The 16832-nt window shown below is 41.2% G+C and overlaps 1 protein-coding gene across 1 annotated transcript in view; it reads right to left on the reverse strand.

Moving 5' to 3' along the window:
• The window catches only part of LOC136293369 (unconventional myosin-X-like), a 90093-nt gene that overhangs the window by 4766 nt on the left and 68495 nt on the right, over positions 1-16832 (reverse strand). Inside the window, exons 26-38 of the mRNA XM_066190079.1 lie at positions 16112-16235; positions 15383-15626; positions 14464-14559; positions 12744-12837; positions 12081-12136; positions 10293-10435; positions 8779-8973; positions 6921-7078; positions 5613-5736; positions 3567-3864; positions 2098-2305; positions 1217-1353; positions 930-1053 (exon numbers count right to left, since the gene is read on the reverse strand). Coding sequence (XP_066046176.1) covers positions 930-1053; positions 1217-1353; positions 2098-2305; positions 3567-3864; positions 5613-5736; positions 6921-7078; positions 8779-8973; positions 10293-10435; positions 12081-12136; positions 12744-12837; positions 14464-14559; positions 15383-15626; positions 16112-16235 — 2001 coding nt within the window. The remainder of the gene's footprint in view (positions 1-929; positions 1054-1216; positions 1354-2097; positions 2306-3566; positions 3865-5612; positions 5737-6920; positions 7079-8778; positions 8974-10292; positions 10436-12080; positions 12137-12743; positions 12838-14463; positions 14560-15382; positions 15627-16111; positions 16236-16832) is intronic.

Consider the following 16832-nt stretch of genomic DNA (forward strand, 5'->3'; position numbering starts at 1 on the left):
AACAGGGAGTTTGGTACAACTGAGGTTCCACAGAGCACCATGTGCTCCTGACTGTTTTCTAGACATTCTCTAGCTAACAATGCTTGATGTTCATTTCAAGAAAGGAACCATTGTCTGAGTGATATACATGCCATCCATTTGACTATCAAGTGAGTTTCAGTCTTCATGACTCTGCTATTAACACAGATTCAGTAATTTTCTACAACTATGATTTTCTCAGGCAACGTCAGTGTTTATCAGAAGTAATACAGCTGGGACAAATCACACAGCTGGGTGCTCCAGTTTAGTTTTACATCCCAGCTGCAAAGCTCTTTCATACCTGTGTGATCTCTAATCTTGCCTGCATCATTGTGCTATGGAGTAGAGTGACTTAAAAAAAATAACAGATTACTCAGCAGATTAATATTGTCAACTACATTCTACTTTCCTTTGTCTTCAGTACTCTTCTAGTGCCTCTCTGTTAATCCGAAGAAATTGTCCAAAAGATGTTCCATAGTTAGTTCTGGTAACAACCCAAGGACGTTACCTTGGGCTGTTCTTGCAAGCTGATTTGCACATAGATAAATTTTCCAGTTTCCTTTACACTTATGTTCTGCAAGCAGCTATCTTTAATGATCCCCTTGAATCATTACCCAAATTTCTCTGCCTTCTAAAACTAAAGACTAAGTTTCAAAAAAAATTAATTATCATTAGTGTTTTATTTTTTTAAAGCCTTTGCTAATTTTTCTTGCTTTTGTTCTAATACTCATCTTCCCTAGAAAACGTCACAGTCTATCTGCTTAGCAGATTGCAAGCAAAAATCCAACACACTAAATTCTTCTGCTACAACCAGCATTCCCACTTCTAATAAAAGGTAAACCAGTTTTCTGTATCCTCTTGTGTGCTTCTGCCACCCTGGAAACCAAGTAATTCTCTCAGAGTTAGCTTACCTGCTCAAACATGAAGGCAAATTCCACACCATCTTTGGGAACATTCTCAATATCCAAGAAGCAATAAAGCTTAAAATACAATTGCCACTGTCCTTCCTCCTCTTCTTCTTCAGAGCCAGCAAGTCTGTAAAATATAAAAGAGAATGAGAAGGGAAAAAAACAGTAAGGAGAAGTATCATGGTATGGAATGTTCACAGTGCATATCATAATCTGAAGGTAACCCTGGATTCTGAAATCCAGTTTTACATCCAACTAGAAATTAAAGGTTTCACGAAACATTCTTTTACCTCTCAAACTTGGCCAAGATATCAGCCACAATCACCCGACTCTCCACAGCACGGTCAACCTGCTGATTATGTTCAAAGAGTGCAAACATATTCCGGCTGTCCTCCATTGCCAGCCCTCGGATCAGCTTTTCAACCACCTGCAAAATCAGACACCACACAGTAGGCATCACTTCCCCTTTCACAACAAAGAATCAGTACCTCTTCAGGACACCTATCAATTTCATACATCCCCATCACATTTCTCCTTTAATTACCGTGTTTTCAGGTTAAAGAATTCTAACCCTAAAAGATTATTCCCTGCAATGAAGTCATTACATATATTTGATCATCCTTTTCTTCTCTGAATCTTTTCAATCTTCACTAACCTTTTGAGGATGGGGGAATTGGAATTCTGCACAAGATAAAGGCACATAATGGATTCAGATGTCACAATGACATTCTCAGTTCCTCTAGTAACAATTCCACTTTTTGCTCTGTTCAGCATTGATGTTTTCACAGACATGACTACTGCAACCTGGAATCCTGCTTCTGACCTTGTAACGATTAAGTTACTGGCAGAATATCCCTCTCAGAAGGACTGCACTATAAACTGGAATCTCTCCTTGTCCAGAAAACTGTTTAGGAAGTTTCAGCCAAAGGGCAGAACACCAGAAGTGTTTAGATTTTGCAACCCAGTTTTCAAGTGATACTCTGCAACCTGGGGACTGGCCTTGTAGAATAAGCTGAACTTTGCCCTAAGATATAGCAAAAGAATTGTAATTAAAAAAAAAAAAAAAAAAAAGAGAGAAATTGGAAGTGAATGGGATTAGAGTGTGCCTTCAACAGACCCAGTCTCCAGACACAGATGTGCTCACATCTGCTTCATCCTACTAAAGCATTACCTCTCCAGCGCTGGTGTGGGAGTTGATGGTTATTTTGCAGGAGCCACCACCATGGCAATACACTGTCGTGGTCATTTCCTCACGGGTGAGAAGAGCCTGTATTTCCTCCTGGGAGGGAACAAATTCCCTCGTCTTTGTTCTCTTCAGGGAATCACTTATGAACTGTGCATACCTGTCTATTTCTGAGTCTGGAAAAAGATCTTTTACCCTAATTGTAAAGAGAAGCAAAAAAAACCCAAAAAGAAAACCATTACACAGTGAACAACAAATTACTGTAAAAATTAGACAACTGCAAATAAAGAGTTTGGTAGAGATACTGATGTCAAATGCAACCACACAAAAACCAAGCTTATTTCCTAAACCATACAATTTGCTTTTACTAGTCATTTGAAAGTCACTTCAGTAGCATTTCTCAGCAATGTATGAAATAAGCAGTTCAAAGTTTCAGTTTAGTGACAGCTGAAAACAGCAGGATTGACAATCTCAATTTACAAAATTGAGAATAAAAACTGTGAAATCAAATGTAAACTTTTTTCATTTATTCTTAATGTTTTTGTTTGGTTTGTTTTTGGTTTGTTTTTTTTTTTTTTAATTTGCTGGCTGTGTTTGAGCCACTTTTATAGTATGTTTGAGAATTAAGAAGATAGAAAGCAGATGCCTGTATATTGTTCTCTTCCATCCAAGACAAGTATAACATTATTTGCAACTCCAGTGACAAAACATGAAATGGCTGCATGAAGTTTCTGCATCTCTTAGACCCAGGCCATGGATGTAGCTATTTGGTGCATTGACACAAATCTCACTCTTTTCTAGCTTGGAAGGAATCAAATAGATATTATTGATCTTTCTCATCATTAGGAATGGAGGAAGGTTACACAGCTGCAGATCAGGCCCAATGCAGACTGCTTTGTAAAGCTGCATTAGATGCTGAAGATGACTTGGGAAGAAATTTAAATCATTTAGTTCATGAAAATGGGAGGTTAAAACAGATTAAAAATACTAATTGCAAGCATTATGTGCTTAGTTAAACAAATCTTTAAAAATTATAAATTGCATTTACAGTATCTCTCCTACTTCATAGTATGCTTTTTGCCTGTGCCAGTTGCAAGATAGTACATATTTCCATGAGGATGAAAGTACAGTCCTCACATTTCCTGCAGGTTGATAATGTTTATATGTACATTAGTAAGCAGCAGGTCATCAGCTGTAAATCCACTGCAACACAGTCTCATGGTATTCTGTTTGGGTTAACTTATATTCATTCCACATCCTTTTGACACAACAGATGGGTGGCAAGGCAGGGAGTCTGAACACACAGAACAGGTGATGGTAAGAATTGGGCAAAGGTAGGAGGCTGGACACCACAGGAAGATGTTTGCACAGCAAGAGGGTGAGACAGGTAACTACAACAGGCAGTGGAAGATGAGCAGAGTAAAAGGAAACAAGCTGCAAACAAAAGAGACGTTTACCTTCGGAGGTGGAACTTGAGGTAGCGCAGGATCCCTCTGCTGGGCAGGAAAGTGCAGCTCATACAGGTCATCAGCTGCCAGTGGTGCAGGTTCCCAGTACTGTTGGGATGTGGCATGTGGTTGGTTTGCTTGATGAGCTGACAGTACACTTCATCACGGAGGGGCTTTAAATCATGGCAGGTCTGCAGGATGCCTTGGATAATGGGTATGGGGTCAGACACTGTCTCGATTTCCTGAAGGGAGTTAAAGATCTTCACTGCTTCATCCTGTAAGCTGCTGTAACCCTTCTCTTGTTGCACTGGGGAACAATCACAAAGGTGACAAGAAATGAGCATCTCCCTCATTTTCTACTGGCCCAGCAGCACTACAAACTGTACTTGTCTGCCATGGAAGAATGGAAACCTGAGCATTAGCTCATATCCTGAACTTCAATTTATACTTTTAAGTTCATTAATGGTTCCTCTCTAAATGTTCAAATGCAGTTTTAAACTCGTATTTTCCAGTATCTGATTTGTCACCACTGCCCAACTGTTTTTGGATACACTGCGCAGAAAAGCAGAGTAATGTTTTTAAGGGAAATGAGCACCGAAATCTTGTTCAGACTTCAGTGTCTGCAACCAACGTATTGGAATGCTGCCACTGAAGCCTGGCTTGTGTAATTCCAAAATTCTGTGTCATGCCTGTATTAGCTTTGACCCGGGGCTAACATGGCATTTAAGCAAATTGCTGTACCACAAATCCAACTTATACCTATTGTTTAGATTTAAAATGGTTAGACCAAAACTTGAGTTTTTTGAGCATCTAAATGTCTGCTTTTTGAACTGCTCAGACACGTGATACCATTGAGATGCAGGCTTGAATTCTCCTTTGCACATCTCTGGAATTTTAGGTCCTTCTGAATATCCTGTACAGCTACTGCTTCTCCAGTGGCCATGTATTAACTGAATACAAAGACACAACTCTACAAAGTAAATTCCACAGTGAGCTTGCTCTGTATTTTTTCTGTATTTCAGAATTTTTTTTTTCTGTGCTTTTAATCTGCCATGTAATTGGATCCTTGTATTGTGCCAGACCTTTCACTTTCTCCATGACAGTCTTCCAGCCCTAAAAACTTCATTTTGAGGCTGAAGAATCCTGCTCTCAATTTAGTCACTTAATTGTAGGCAAGTTCTTCTGTGCCTTTGATCATCTTTGGGTTGGTTTTTACATCTCCTACATCTTTGATGAGATGTAGAAGGCAAAACTGTATCCTGTACTCAAGATGCAGGTGCATGATATATATACAGCTGCACAAAGACTTTTTCCTTTTCGAAGCTTCCAAAACCTTACATTAGCTGCTTTGTCTCTGTACTCACCACTACAACTGACATTTTCATAAAGCTATGTAAATTGATGTTCACTTTCCTAAACAAAGCTAGATCACTACCTGTGTGGCAGACTCTTTTTCAGAGTCAATATACATTGCTTTGATTGAAATTAATTTCTTAAAAGATTCTGTGGCTCAGTCACTCCACATGAGACATTCTTCTATAGTCCCTCACCAGTTTTCAGTTTCAGGATGTCAAACAGTCTGTAATCATTAGCAAATCACTTCAGTTTTCTGGTGGCCCATCACTCTAGCTCTTTCATACTTCTGACACATTTGAAAAAAGTAGTAATTTAGTCTGGTTTTACAGCAGCTTCTGTAGAAATACTACCCCACTGCCAGCTGCATGATGTAATCCTGTTGTAGTATTTCCACTCACAACCCAGTTGTGGCTGAAGAGTGACAGGCTGGATGTCCAGCATGGATGGATGATAAAAGTATCTGCCCCCATTTACTTTAAGATTCAGTGTTCCCATGGTAAGAGGCAGTGGACATGGAACACACTCCAGAGAAGAAAGGGAGAGAGAAAGAGACTGTTGCCCTCTGAACCCTGTGGGCTACACTACCCCAAATAGACTTCACCTGCACAGAGAGAGCTTACAGGCCCATTTTGTGGTGCTCAGGCTCCTCACTGACCCTGAAAATGTGAGTGGGTTCTGTCACTTGGGTAAAATACTTACAGTTGACACTGACATCTCCATATGGTAGTGGGAGCAGTGGGGAATGCAAGGGGTGCTGGGTGTATCTCAAGATTGGGTTCCTCCTATACGTCTGTTCCACTACTTCAAAGTTTGTGCTGTTTTCCTGGAAAAGAAAGAAAAAAAAATATTCTCAAATAGGCACAGTCTTTTGCAGGATGCCCTTACACATTTAGGTTCAAGCTCAACCAGCTTTGTCTAAATTTCTGGAGGCGCCTAGCGGGATTAAGTGATCAAAGCATAATTTGTATCTAAAAATTACCCTGCACATTATTTCTGAAAATTAAACACAAGAATAGTCATGCTGCAACATCCCACAGGTCACCAGGCACAGCATCGTGCCTTCAAGCATGGCTTGTGTACTACTTATGGCATGATCCCTCTCTCCTATGTCCTTCAAGCTTTCAACAGGACATGGTTAATGGACTTTCTGACCACAGATCAACCATTTCAGTGTGTAATAATGAGCCTGTTCTCAACTTGTCTGGTTGTACTATATATGTTTGCAGAATGAACAACCAAAATGCTCCATGGTGCTCAACATCTGGGCCTGCCATACACACTGGATCACGTTCTTCTGCATTTTGTCCTAAACTCCTTCCCTAGAGAACACATAATGTTCCATTTGGCCTTGAACCCTGAGCTGAAGTTCTCCAAGATCCTCTACAATCACTCTCAACTCATTCTTCTAAAATGTGAACTATCTAATTACATCAAGTTTAAAGTTCATCACAAACATATTTCTTCTGAAATTTGCTTTGGTGTGCCTTCTTAACTGATTCTAGGTTTATCTGCCAAAATTTCTGGCAAGTTTCTTCTCAAAAATTACTCCTGTGGTACAATTTCTGCTACTTTGAAGCATATTGCCTTTCCACCCTTTACTTTGATATTTAACCACACAAGCCTAAGGTATGAAGAGAACTTCAGGGTACATCAAAGTCAGATGGCTGGTAGGAATGGATTTTTTGTATTTGTGTCTGGAGGATGCTTAAGAGTGGAATGGATGGAGCAGGGATTTGCAAATACCTGATGCTGCAATCCTGCATGCAATTTTTAATTGCACAGAGTCATAGTCTAGACTTACGCAGAGCAGTTAACAAAATTAAATTCATGCAATATTTGCCTTTTTTTTTGTTGCACAGTTGCCTACGTTTCTTTTCTCACTCTTTTTAATTTTCCCCTTTAGACAGCAACCCCATTTTTTTGCCACATTCTCAGCAATGACTGGATTAGGCCAGTGGTGGTCGGGCTGCTCCCAACTCATGTGGGAATTAGCAGGATGCCACCTACCCTGATGTCACGAATGAGCTGCTGTGTAGGTGTTTCTATGGGAACTTTGCTGTCAATGACCCCCTGAATGGCAGAGGCCCAGCGCATGGCTTCATTCAGCAGCTTCGTGTACAGTCGGTACGAGTGCTTCCGCCCATGGACTATGATGTTCCAGTAGCCTGTGCACAAACAAAGGTGGAAACAAAGCTGGAAGGTGAGACTGGCTTCCATGTTATGTAGTTGACTAGAGGTTAGCAAATGTGACATCCAACTAAAAGAAGATCAGAAGGAGAATCTGGAGAACTACAGGTCTGTCAGTCCAGCCTTGATAGTGGGGAAAGTAATGGAGCAGATCATCTTGGGTGTCAAAGGAGAGCAATGGAGCTGGGGAAGGTCTGGAGCACAAGTCTTGTGAGGCACGGCTGAGGGAGCTGGGGGTGTGCAGCTTGGAGAAAATAAGCCTCAAGGGGGACCTTATTTATCTACAACTATCTGAAAGGAGGATGTAACTAGGTGGGGGTTTGTCCGTTCTGCCAAGCAACAAGTGATAGGGCAAGAGGAAAGGGCTGTCAAAAGACTGTCCAGAAAAGTGGTTGAATCACCATCCCTGGAGGCATTTAAAAAGTGTGCATATGTGGCACTTAGGGACATGGCTTAGTGGTGGACTTGACAATGTTAGGCTAATGGTTGGACTTGATTATTAAGAAATCATTGATTGTCTTTTTGCCTGTAGCTTGTGGCTGATGAAAAACCCTTGCTTTCATAGCAACATACGGTCTGGTTAAAATCCACTAGGTAGACAATAACATCCCCATTCCCAAAACCGACTTATCAATAGCAAAGTCCCAGTCTAGAGTTTGGTACAAAGGCAGTTTTCCAAGATGCAAGTATCTTGCAGTGTAACCTGACTACTTGCCTGCCAACCAGGCAGCTCACTTTCACAGACAGCATTTGGACTACACTGTCCTGTTAATCACTTGAAAAATGACCACTCTACACACAGCACCCAGTCAAATTGCCAAATCAACTCTCAGAAGTTTTAAAAATATGTGTTTGACAACCTGAGAGAATGTGTCAAGGTGATGGCAACTCTAGCCGCTAAAGGCAGCCTGAGATATCTGTTGATACCAAAAAATGTGGACACTTTCTTGTGAATGAGCAGAATAAATTCCCTCTCATCTCACTTTACTAAATACTTCCAGCTTCCAGCCCTTTTAAAAGGTATTCCAAACAACTCCAACACTCAAATGTCCAGTTTTTGAAGTCTTTTTCTAAGGTTCACAATCTCTGTATAGGGGATTCACCCTTTATCCCATGACTTGGGCTCCCTTCCAAACTCCTAAGGCAAGCAGTGGAGGATCATGCCAGATCCTGCCTTCCCAGAACTCTGGCATGTTGCACAGAAAGCGAACACAGGCCTTTGTCATCTTTTGTTTCTATCAAGTTGAGTGATGCCATACCACATGCACTGTACATCCCTTACAGTGCATGGAGAGGCTGCTATTTAAGAGGTTAACTGACCCCAGAGACAAATGTAGGTCATGCTACAAAGTAACAGTTCTGGGCATGTACCAATAATTAGTGTCAACTACAGGAACCTGTTACCCTGCTTGGGGAACACTGAGGTAAGCAGTGAGACTACTCAGTGAGAAACATCAGCACTGTGTATCTCTGTCAGGTGTGAGGCACTTACAGTCACTTGCACACTTTGCAAATCTCTCACAGTTTCCATGGGCAGAGATGTTCGCAGCCAGACACAAAGCCTCAGATGACATCAAGACTGCCTTCTCAACATGACACCCCACTACAGTCCTGCACCATCCCCCTTTTCAGGAACTGCACACCTGGAGTCTGCTCTTTACCACTCTGTCCCTCTCACCTGTGTCTTTGAAGACCCTCTCATCGGGCTGCACCACGGAGCAGAGGCTGTTGAGCACCAGCGTCCCCAGCTTGGCAGCTGTGCGCTCGGATGACTTGTAGTAGTCAAGGGCAGTGTTTGTCAGAACAAACCAGCGCTTCTTCATCTTCAGAGAGGACATCTTGTTGCTGCTCTGAACCTCCTTATGAAGCCAGCCTAGCACAGAAACACAAACATGTCATTATGTGCATCTCTTGCTCCCGTGGTCAGGAAATAACTTCACTGTCATTTTAGGTTTGTTGCAAAATGAAGGAAAAAAATATTAAGAAAATTCAATACTTCAACAGAAAAAAATTACAGCCTGCATTGCTAAAGCTGTCAAAAAGGTAATTTTCTACTCAAAGGTGTAAAAAGCAATGTCTACCCACAAGGAAAAATGTTCAGAAAATATGGGACTGAACCAAGAGGCTCCATACAAAGAAAAGACAGAGATAGATCTTCCTGAATATACACCTTTGTGACTACTCCGCTGTCACAGAGATATCTTACTATGAAGAGCAGAGCATACTCTGCAAAGGATCGTTACTTTTTCTCTCTGACTAATGAACAATACCAGATAAAAGGAACTGTTGCCTTGCAATTAAGTATTTTGATGTTAAGTTATTCAAACTGTTGTCTTATAGTCTCCTTTTTTCATTCAATCTCCTTGAAATTTTTAAGACTAGGGTTGAAGGCTTTTGCTACATTTTGGTGACCCTTTTCTTCCTGTCCTTCTGCCTTGCCATGACCACTCTTGGACCTTTATTCCTCCACACACATTTCTGGAAGATGCAAGGCAATTTGCTCATGCACTTGCTTTCCACAGACTGGATCAGGAGTGTCTTCATACATTTAAGACCACGTGAGTAAGTTCAAAGTATAGAGGAAATTTAAGAATATTTAAGACAAATGAGTGACTATTTTACAATGTATGTGTGATCCCTACGCATGCTCAGCCATCTTCAACTAAGGTCGGACTAAAGATGTAATTTAAATCTTTTGCTCAACCTCAGAGAAATTTTCTCACCTCACTACATCTACCATAATCAGGTTAGTTTAGCTGAGGACAGCAACAATCCCACAAAGATCTATCTCCCTCCCTCTCTACATGACAGGTGTCAGAAGGAACTGAGCTGCCAACAATAGCCCCAGTGTCATGTTATAGTCCATCTAAGACAGCTGCTCCTCATCAGCAGCCATGCTCCTTCCTATTTCCTGGTGGCATTTGCCGGACACGTTTAAATAGGCCAGAACTACCATCAGAAAATTAAACACATGAAGCACTTACTATTTTTTTTGGCAGGGAAATAGGTAAGAGTAAGGGCTAGTACACATGTGACATGGCAAGCAGCAGGTATGAAGGTAGAGGGGGGGCAGAGAATGATGGTTTTTGGGGAGCAGCTAAACCCTAGACTGAGTCAGCAGCAATCAAATCTCTCTGTCAGATTATAAGCAGAAGATGAGTTTCACATGTAATTGCATGTATTTCCTTTCACCTCTCACAAGGAATTCCTGGCCATCAACCTTGGATTCGCCTTTGGGTTTCTGCAACAGGGAGATCCAATGATGCATTTCCTCAGGAGTGTCACTGTTGCAGTGAATCACGCGATTGGCTGTGATGATCACAAAAGAATTTGGTCTGCAAGAATACAAAAGCATTAAAATTAGTCATAACCATGCAAGTAACTCACAGTACACTCAAAGTCACGTTTTTTACCTTCCCATGAACAGAAAGACTTTCTGAGTACAAACTACAGAGGAGTGCAGAAGTACTTAAGATCATCTCTGGTTCAGTTGCTCTGCCAACTGATGAATGCAGAGACCAGCTAAACGAAATTAAGTATCTTTCAAAAGCTACTTCAAAAGACTAGGAAATATTAATTAGCTAGTAGCAGCTGCAAAATGTCCTTGGCTCATTAGCAAAGGACTTTGACTGACTGGAGTGAGCCAGTGCTTGTACCACTGGGCTGCGCTGGTACAGCCATTCTCCTCGTACTTATTAAAACTAGTGATGCAATAGCAAACACAGGTCTCAATAGGATCAGCTAAAACGTGTTTGAGATTGATTTTAGAAAGGGTGAGCTGATCCTGACAACAGAGGAAAAACTGTTGTGTTACTCCTGGATGACTTTGTCCTTCTCTTGCAGCTGTATCTCACCAAAAGAATATTCACAATTTTGTACAGAATCAATGCTTTACAGGAAAACAGAAAAATAAAAGTATGACCAGTTTCAAGAGAATAGACTCATAAAGCTTTGAAAGCAAATCCAGATTTCTATGAGAAAATAGAGAAATTGAAAAGTAGAATTCAAGTATGAAGCAAAAGGTGCAATCAAGGTCTGTTAGAAAAATGCATAAACCTATGGAAGATAAAAATAAGCTGCATAAAAATGCTGTTTGAGAATAAGCATTCTCCTCAGAATCTGTTTAACATTGCTTCAAACACTGATATTCCAGAAAAGCGTACCTCAGCACATACATAAACAGATTTTGACTGTTCAGCTTACTGTTCATTCCTAGTTTTCACTGGTCCACAGATTAATTATGAGGAGTAAAGGCTGAGAACTGCCTAAAATGTTTTCATCAATGAAATCTTAGATCACTTCTGAAATGTATTTTCTAACCTACTAAAAACAAAGTCCTAGCAACCTGTGTCAGAGCCCAGAGATCTGCCCCCAGACCACAGAGATAAATAACTTAATAGCTAACATTTTACTTCAGCACTGTGGTGAGTATCTTTGCCCTGGCTGAACCTGTTAATATGTGGGAAATAATTAAATGTTAACATAAAGTGATATGAAATGTCCCATCATCTCTTCTCTGAAACTAACTACCTAAATGTCTGTGCTCTGTTGCATTGCAAAGATGTCAAGAATAATACAGATTTCTAAAATCATCCATTATTTTTCCACAATGCTATTTCTTTCCTGTAAATTTACAAGACTAACTCAAAATTACTCTGTTGAAAAAATGGAGTTTTGCCTGGCACATTTGTTCAGTGCTGGTAATTGATAAAATTGTTATTTTTTGGCATTGAGATTATGCCGTTTTCATTTTTAGGAACTGAAGGAGAAACCTTGACTCGAAGACAATTCATATATGGACTTCACACCTATGAAGAGACATTGCTTGAAACAAGCTAAAGATTTCAGCTCCGTTTACTTGTTTGAAGAAAAAGATATTTGAGTTTAAACAAATACAAACCCCAAAGGAAACCTGAACCTACCCACAAAAATATTGTACAGAGTTTATGATTTAAGAGATGGTCAGATTGCTGTACCTACCTATCAGGATTGTCTGAGGCACAGACAGAGTCAATAAGCCCAACATCCAGGGTTCCCTGCAGAATGAAGAAGACACAGGTTGCATTTTAGATTACAGGTGTTCTCCTCTGTGAATAGGATTGGAATTGAAACCATTCCTCTGAATTCCAATAGCTTGAGTAGAAATGAACACACGAGAAAGGCACAAGTGAGTCATCTTTGCTCCCTAAATAGCATAAGATGTGCAAGGGGCTCCACAGGACTGGAGGAAGAAGAGTTACAAGTTTCCGGAGAGTATTATGAAGGTCTGAAATAACCTTAGCTATTATCTCTGTACTGGCAAAATACATAAATACACCGTTCTTCCCAGCTGCTATCTTCTGTCTGGAATAACAGTGACCCAAAGCAGTCCCATCCAAAGACATTTTATCCGCGTGAGGCAGCCTCCCTCTTCCAACCAAAAAGAGCTATCGGTGATCAAGCTGAGCAACCCACAACAAGCACCACGTTCCCCACTGCTCACCCTCTTTGCTACCAGCTTTGCTGTTTCTTTATAATTACCAATGTCCAACTTTCTTACACTGCTAAAGAAATACAGCACTGCATGTGCTGGAAAAACATGTACAAATAGTTAAACACAGAGGGCTCCCAGCATGCCCACAGGCTGGTTGCACAGTAACTCACCACAGCATTCTTTGGATTGGCCTGTTCATCCTGCATTTCCCTCAGCTGCTGTGCTGTAGCGCTGTGTACTCGGCTCAGGACATTAAACCAACCACTGCAAATCAAAACAGAATCAGAGTTAAACTTTCAGCAGTGAAACTGGTTCGAGAACACGATCAAGGAACCTGGAAAGATGCCACTGGGAAACTTTCTTCATTCACAATTTCCTGAATACTATGCCACAAAATATCTCTTGGGCTGATTGTACAAGATTCCAATGTTTTCCTTCCTCCTTATTTATCCATGAAAATTCTGTGCACGTTCTTCAACCCACTGACAGCTGCTCCTGCAAAATCCAGTTTTCCACTTGTTATTCAAGAAACTCTAAGCAGGCAGTGGCTTTACAGGTAGCACATGTCAGCACACTGAGAAGAGCATACAGCACTTGTGAAAACAGGGTTAGTTGGGAATCTTCTTGGACTAGAGTCCTAGAGACGCCTGGGAGCCTTCTTGATTAGTCTCTCTCTGATCTGCTAATAAACTTGAAAGTCATTTGGATGGCAATTAATCGTGGGTTTGTTGATAAGTGAATTTGGAGTGAAATTTTTTGTCTGCGAAAGGGCTTCTCTTACAGACATATCTGGAGGCTAATCGCTGTTGCAGAAAAAGCAGATTTTTATCTGCAGCTTCCAGTGAGATCAGCAAACATACATCCATACTTCGTGAAGGATTCTAAAACTGGATACCCTATGACATCTGCTAATCTGCCCTTTGCTATTGCAAGTGTTGGCGCTTTCTTCTCCCTCAGAACAGAGACTGACAGGGCATAGACAGAGGCCACATTTGGTTTACACTCGCCCTAACAATTCTGCAGTGTTATCTTAGGGCATGCCTACTGCAGTTGTGGAAGCTCTGGGTTAAGAAGTTACTGTTCCTTCCACTACTGCTCCCTAAATTTGCCGGTTTCTTGTCCACCTGGCTGTTCTTCAGTCTATTTCTGTTAAATTGTATCCAAACACATTCCCCCTTTCTCTCTGTACACCAAAACAGTAATATACCCTAAATAACTTCACAGAATCAGTAGATCAGAGAAACAGTTACAGGGTTGTGGGGGCTGAGAGAGCAGAAGCCTTGGTAAAGTGGGAAGACATGAGTGGCTGGGGACAGTAACCTCTTAGCTTGGCTTTGCATAGCCAGGATAGGCTGTCCAACCTGCCCTTAAACAACTAATTCCCACTGTCTGGCCAGGATGCCAAGAAGGAAGGACATGAGTCACTTGTTTGCTTTGCACTGGGAAGATTTTATCAGATGACACTACAGACTCTGATAAGCTGCAGTCTTTTTTCTGTCTCCTGGATAAAACCCAGCTGCTCTCGCAATCATTTACAGACAACATGAATAGACTTTTTGTTTGATTCAAGATTCCATTAAATAAATAAATCAACTATTAGATGTTCCAGTTTATATTAAGGTTTGTGTGTCTGCTGAAGAAACCCTTGAATTCAGCACGCTCATACCCACATGAGAAGCTGGCAGTCCTGTTACTGGCAGACTGAACCACAGCCTTGGTAGCTGTAACATCAAGCCCCCAAAGTAGGTGTGATGCATCCCAGGAAGCAAGAAATGACACTCTGGAACAAATACCCCACTTCTCCCCAGCAAAAGAGAATCGATTATGTTTCTCAAACTCTCAGTAGCTGGGTCAGACCTGCACTGAATGAACAAACCTAACAAAACAAACCTGGCATCTTCTGGTGACTCTGCAACAATGTGGTAAACTCGGTCTTCTGTCACAATGTCCAAGGCATTCTCCTTTTCATGAATATCCACAATCTCTCTGGAACACAAGAAAGCACAAGAGCTAAAGCTAAAAACCTTTCACGGGCCTAAATTCCATCTTTCCATCTGGTTGATTCTTTCACTTCATACCATTCACCACACAGAAGGGAAATCACTGGTTCACATGGTTTGTAGCTCTGACAGAAAAACAAAATTTTGCCAATACACATCAAGATGTTTAAAAATATCTGTACAGTTAAAAACCAAAGCTGAAGGCATTACATGGATTTTCAAGACACCAGCAGACTAAATGGAAGAAGAGATAACAGGGAGGCTGATTTTAAGATCTGTTTACAAAGTCGGGTGTGCCATTCTCTTTGGCACTTTACAGGTCTGCGTAATGCTAATAGGTGACCAGTCTGTCCTTTCTTACAGCAGGAGCTGAGGAATTGACCATGGCAGCAGAAAGAGCATTCAGGACTCAGGAAAAGGCACGGTACATGCTGCCAAACGCAAATCCCGCTGTGAGCTTCATAATACCTCTGTGAAATGCCTGGAGAAGCCAGAAAACAGATGGAGTCTGGGTAGGAGAGAATGCATGGGGTATGTACTTAATTAGCCCCTCCTGGTCTGGCTCCATCCATGGCTTGGAAAGAGTTTCTGCAGGATTATGAAATGCAAGACTGGGAAAAGAACTATGAAGTAATTGCCGAGTCCCTCCAGAGTAAAAGTAGATGCTGTAATTGTCTTTTCCTTCCTTTGTTTCTGATTCTCCAAGCGTGATGGGAGATATACAGGCCAATGAACAGCAGCACTGGAACCTTCATTACTGATTTACAGAGTGAATACTAGGGATCAAAAGGATTTATTTTTGCACTCACTTTGCCCTTCTGATATCAATAGTTCCCTTCAGCTTTTCCTCACTATCATTCTCAAAGTACATCAGCTTGGATTCTCGAAGCACAAACCAGCGGCGCTTCCAGTTGCGGCGTGAGAGCGTTGACATTCCCCCGCCTTTTTTGTAGAGCCAGCCTGACTTCAGGGCCTCCTGCTTGGTGCGGAACCACATGAAGGCCTCGTTCTTCAGGACACACCAGCGCCGCCGCCACGGGTTCATGAGGCCTCCTGCAAAAGCCAGGGAGCAAAATTTCAGCAGACGTGCAAGAGGGGTCATGCTTCCATTCTGACCCTGCTCCTGGGCAGGAAGAGTTGCCACTTCAGTTCCTACATTGAACAAAGGAACTGAAGGAGAGGAACAAAGTTGTGCCTAACTTCAAACATAGAAAAACAGAACAAAACTAGTGAAACAAAAGCAAAATATAGAAATAGATGCACTACTCAAGTATTTTTGTTCTGACTTCAGTTTCATAGCTGAGAATGAATCATTTAAGCCCATACCAAGTAGGCACAATTAAGTCTCAGTGGCAGAGATATCCCTGACACCCAGCTCCTGTCTCTTTATTTGCTGTTTTAAATAGAAAAAGAAGAAGAAAAAAAGGAGAATAAACTGAGAACTAAGAGAAAATAAAGATGATGATTCTGGACAAACAGAAGAGGAAAGCAGGTTTCCTGCATCCCATCTATCCACAGTTCTGGCAAAATCCACTTACCTTTCATGTAGAGGTAACTGTGAAAATAGGGCGGCCCTGAGCCATTGAAGATAGTGACTCGTCCATTACAAAACTCTTCATCTGTATCAATGTAAACATCTACTTCTTCTTCACTCTCCAGAAACTAAAGAAAAAAGAAGAGATACAGGCTACTAGGGTTCTCCTGGTCGCAGGAGGCCTGGAGCAATTAACAGGGTTAGAGAAGTCACATGATCAGAAGGTGCACAACTACACATAGTCCCTTTGCAAAAAAAGCACTATGGTAAAAGCAGAGGCTTGACAGCTTATCCATTAATGCCTAAAGCAAAAACACAGAATTTTCATACCTGAAAGGAGAACAGTAGACATGGCTAGAAAGCTCCAGTTCCCTGCAGTAACAAAACTTCCCGTTTCAAGGCAAAGCCCACCTTGCAAAATCTAATTTGATGGAATTAACAGAGAATTTTTCATTTTGGAGAAGTTTTCTGATTCTTCTGGCAGAAAGACCACAACGCCAGACAATATTTAACCCCAGCAAGGAAATTACTTGCTTTGAGTTGATTAGGTAAAAAAGCACAGTCCAGGATAACTGAATCCTAAAAACATTCATCTGAATTACTGAAATAATAGTACTGAATTTACCCAGCTCTGTTCTCCAACTAGATAAAGGCCCTCAGCCATAAGAAAGTACTTCACACACAAAATGATTTCCTTTATCTTAAATACAATTTCCTTCGATTTG

The sequence above is a fragment of the Chamaea fasciata genome, unplaced genomic scaffold (assembly GCF_029207755.1).
Source record: "Chamaea fasciata isolate MVZ Bird 193981 ecotype frontalis unplaced genomic scaffold, bChaFas1.0.hap1 SCAF_8, whole genome shotgun sequence".
Classification (NCBI taxonomy): Eukaryota; Metazoa; Chordata; class Aves; order Passeriformes; family Sylviidae; genus Chamaea; species Chamaea fasciata.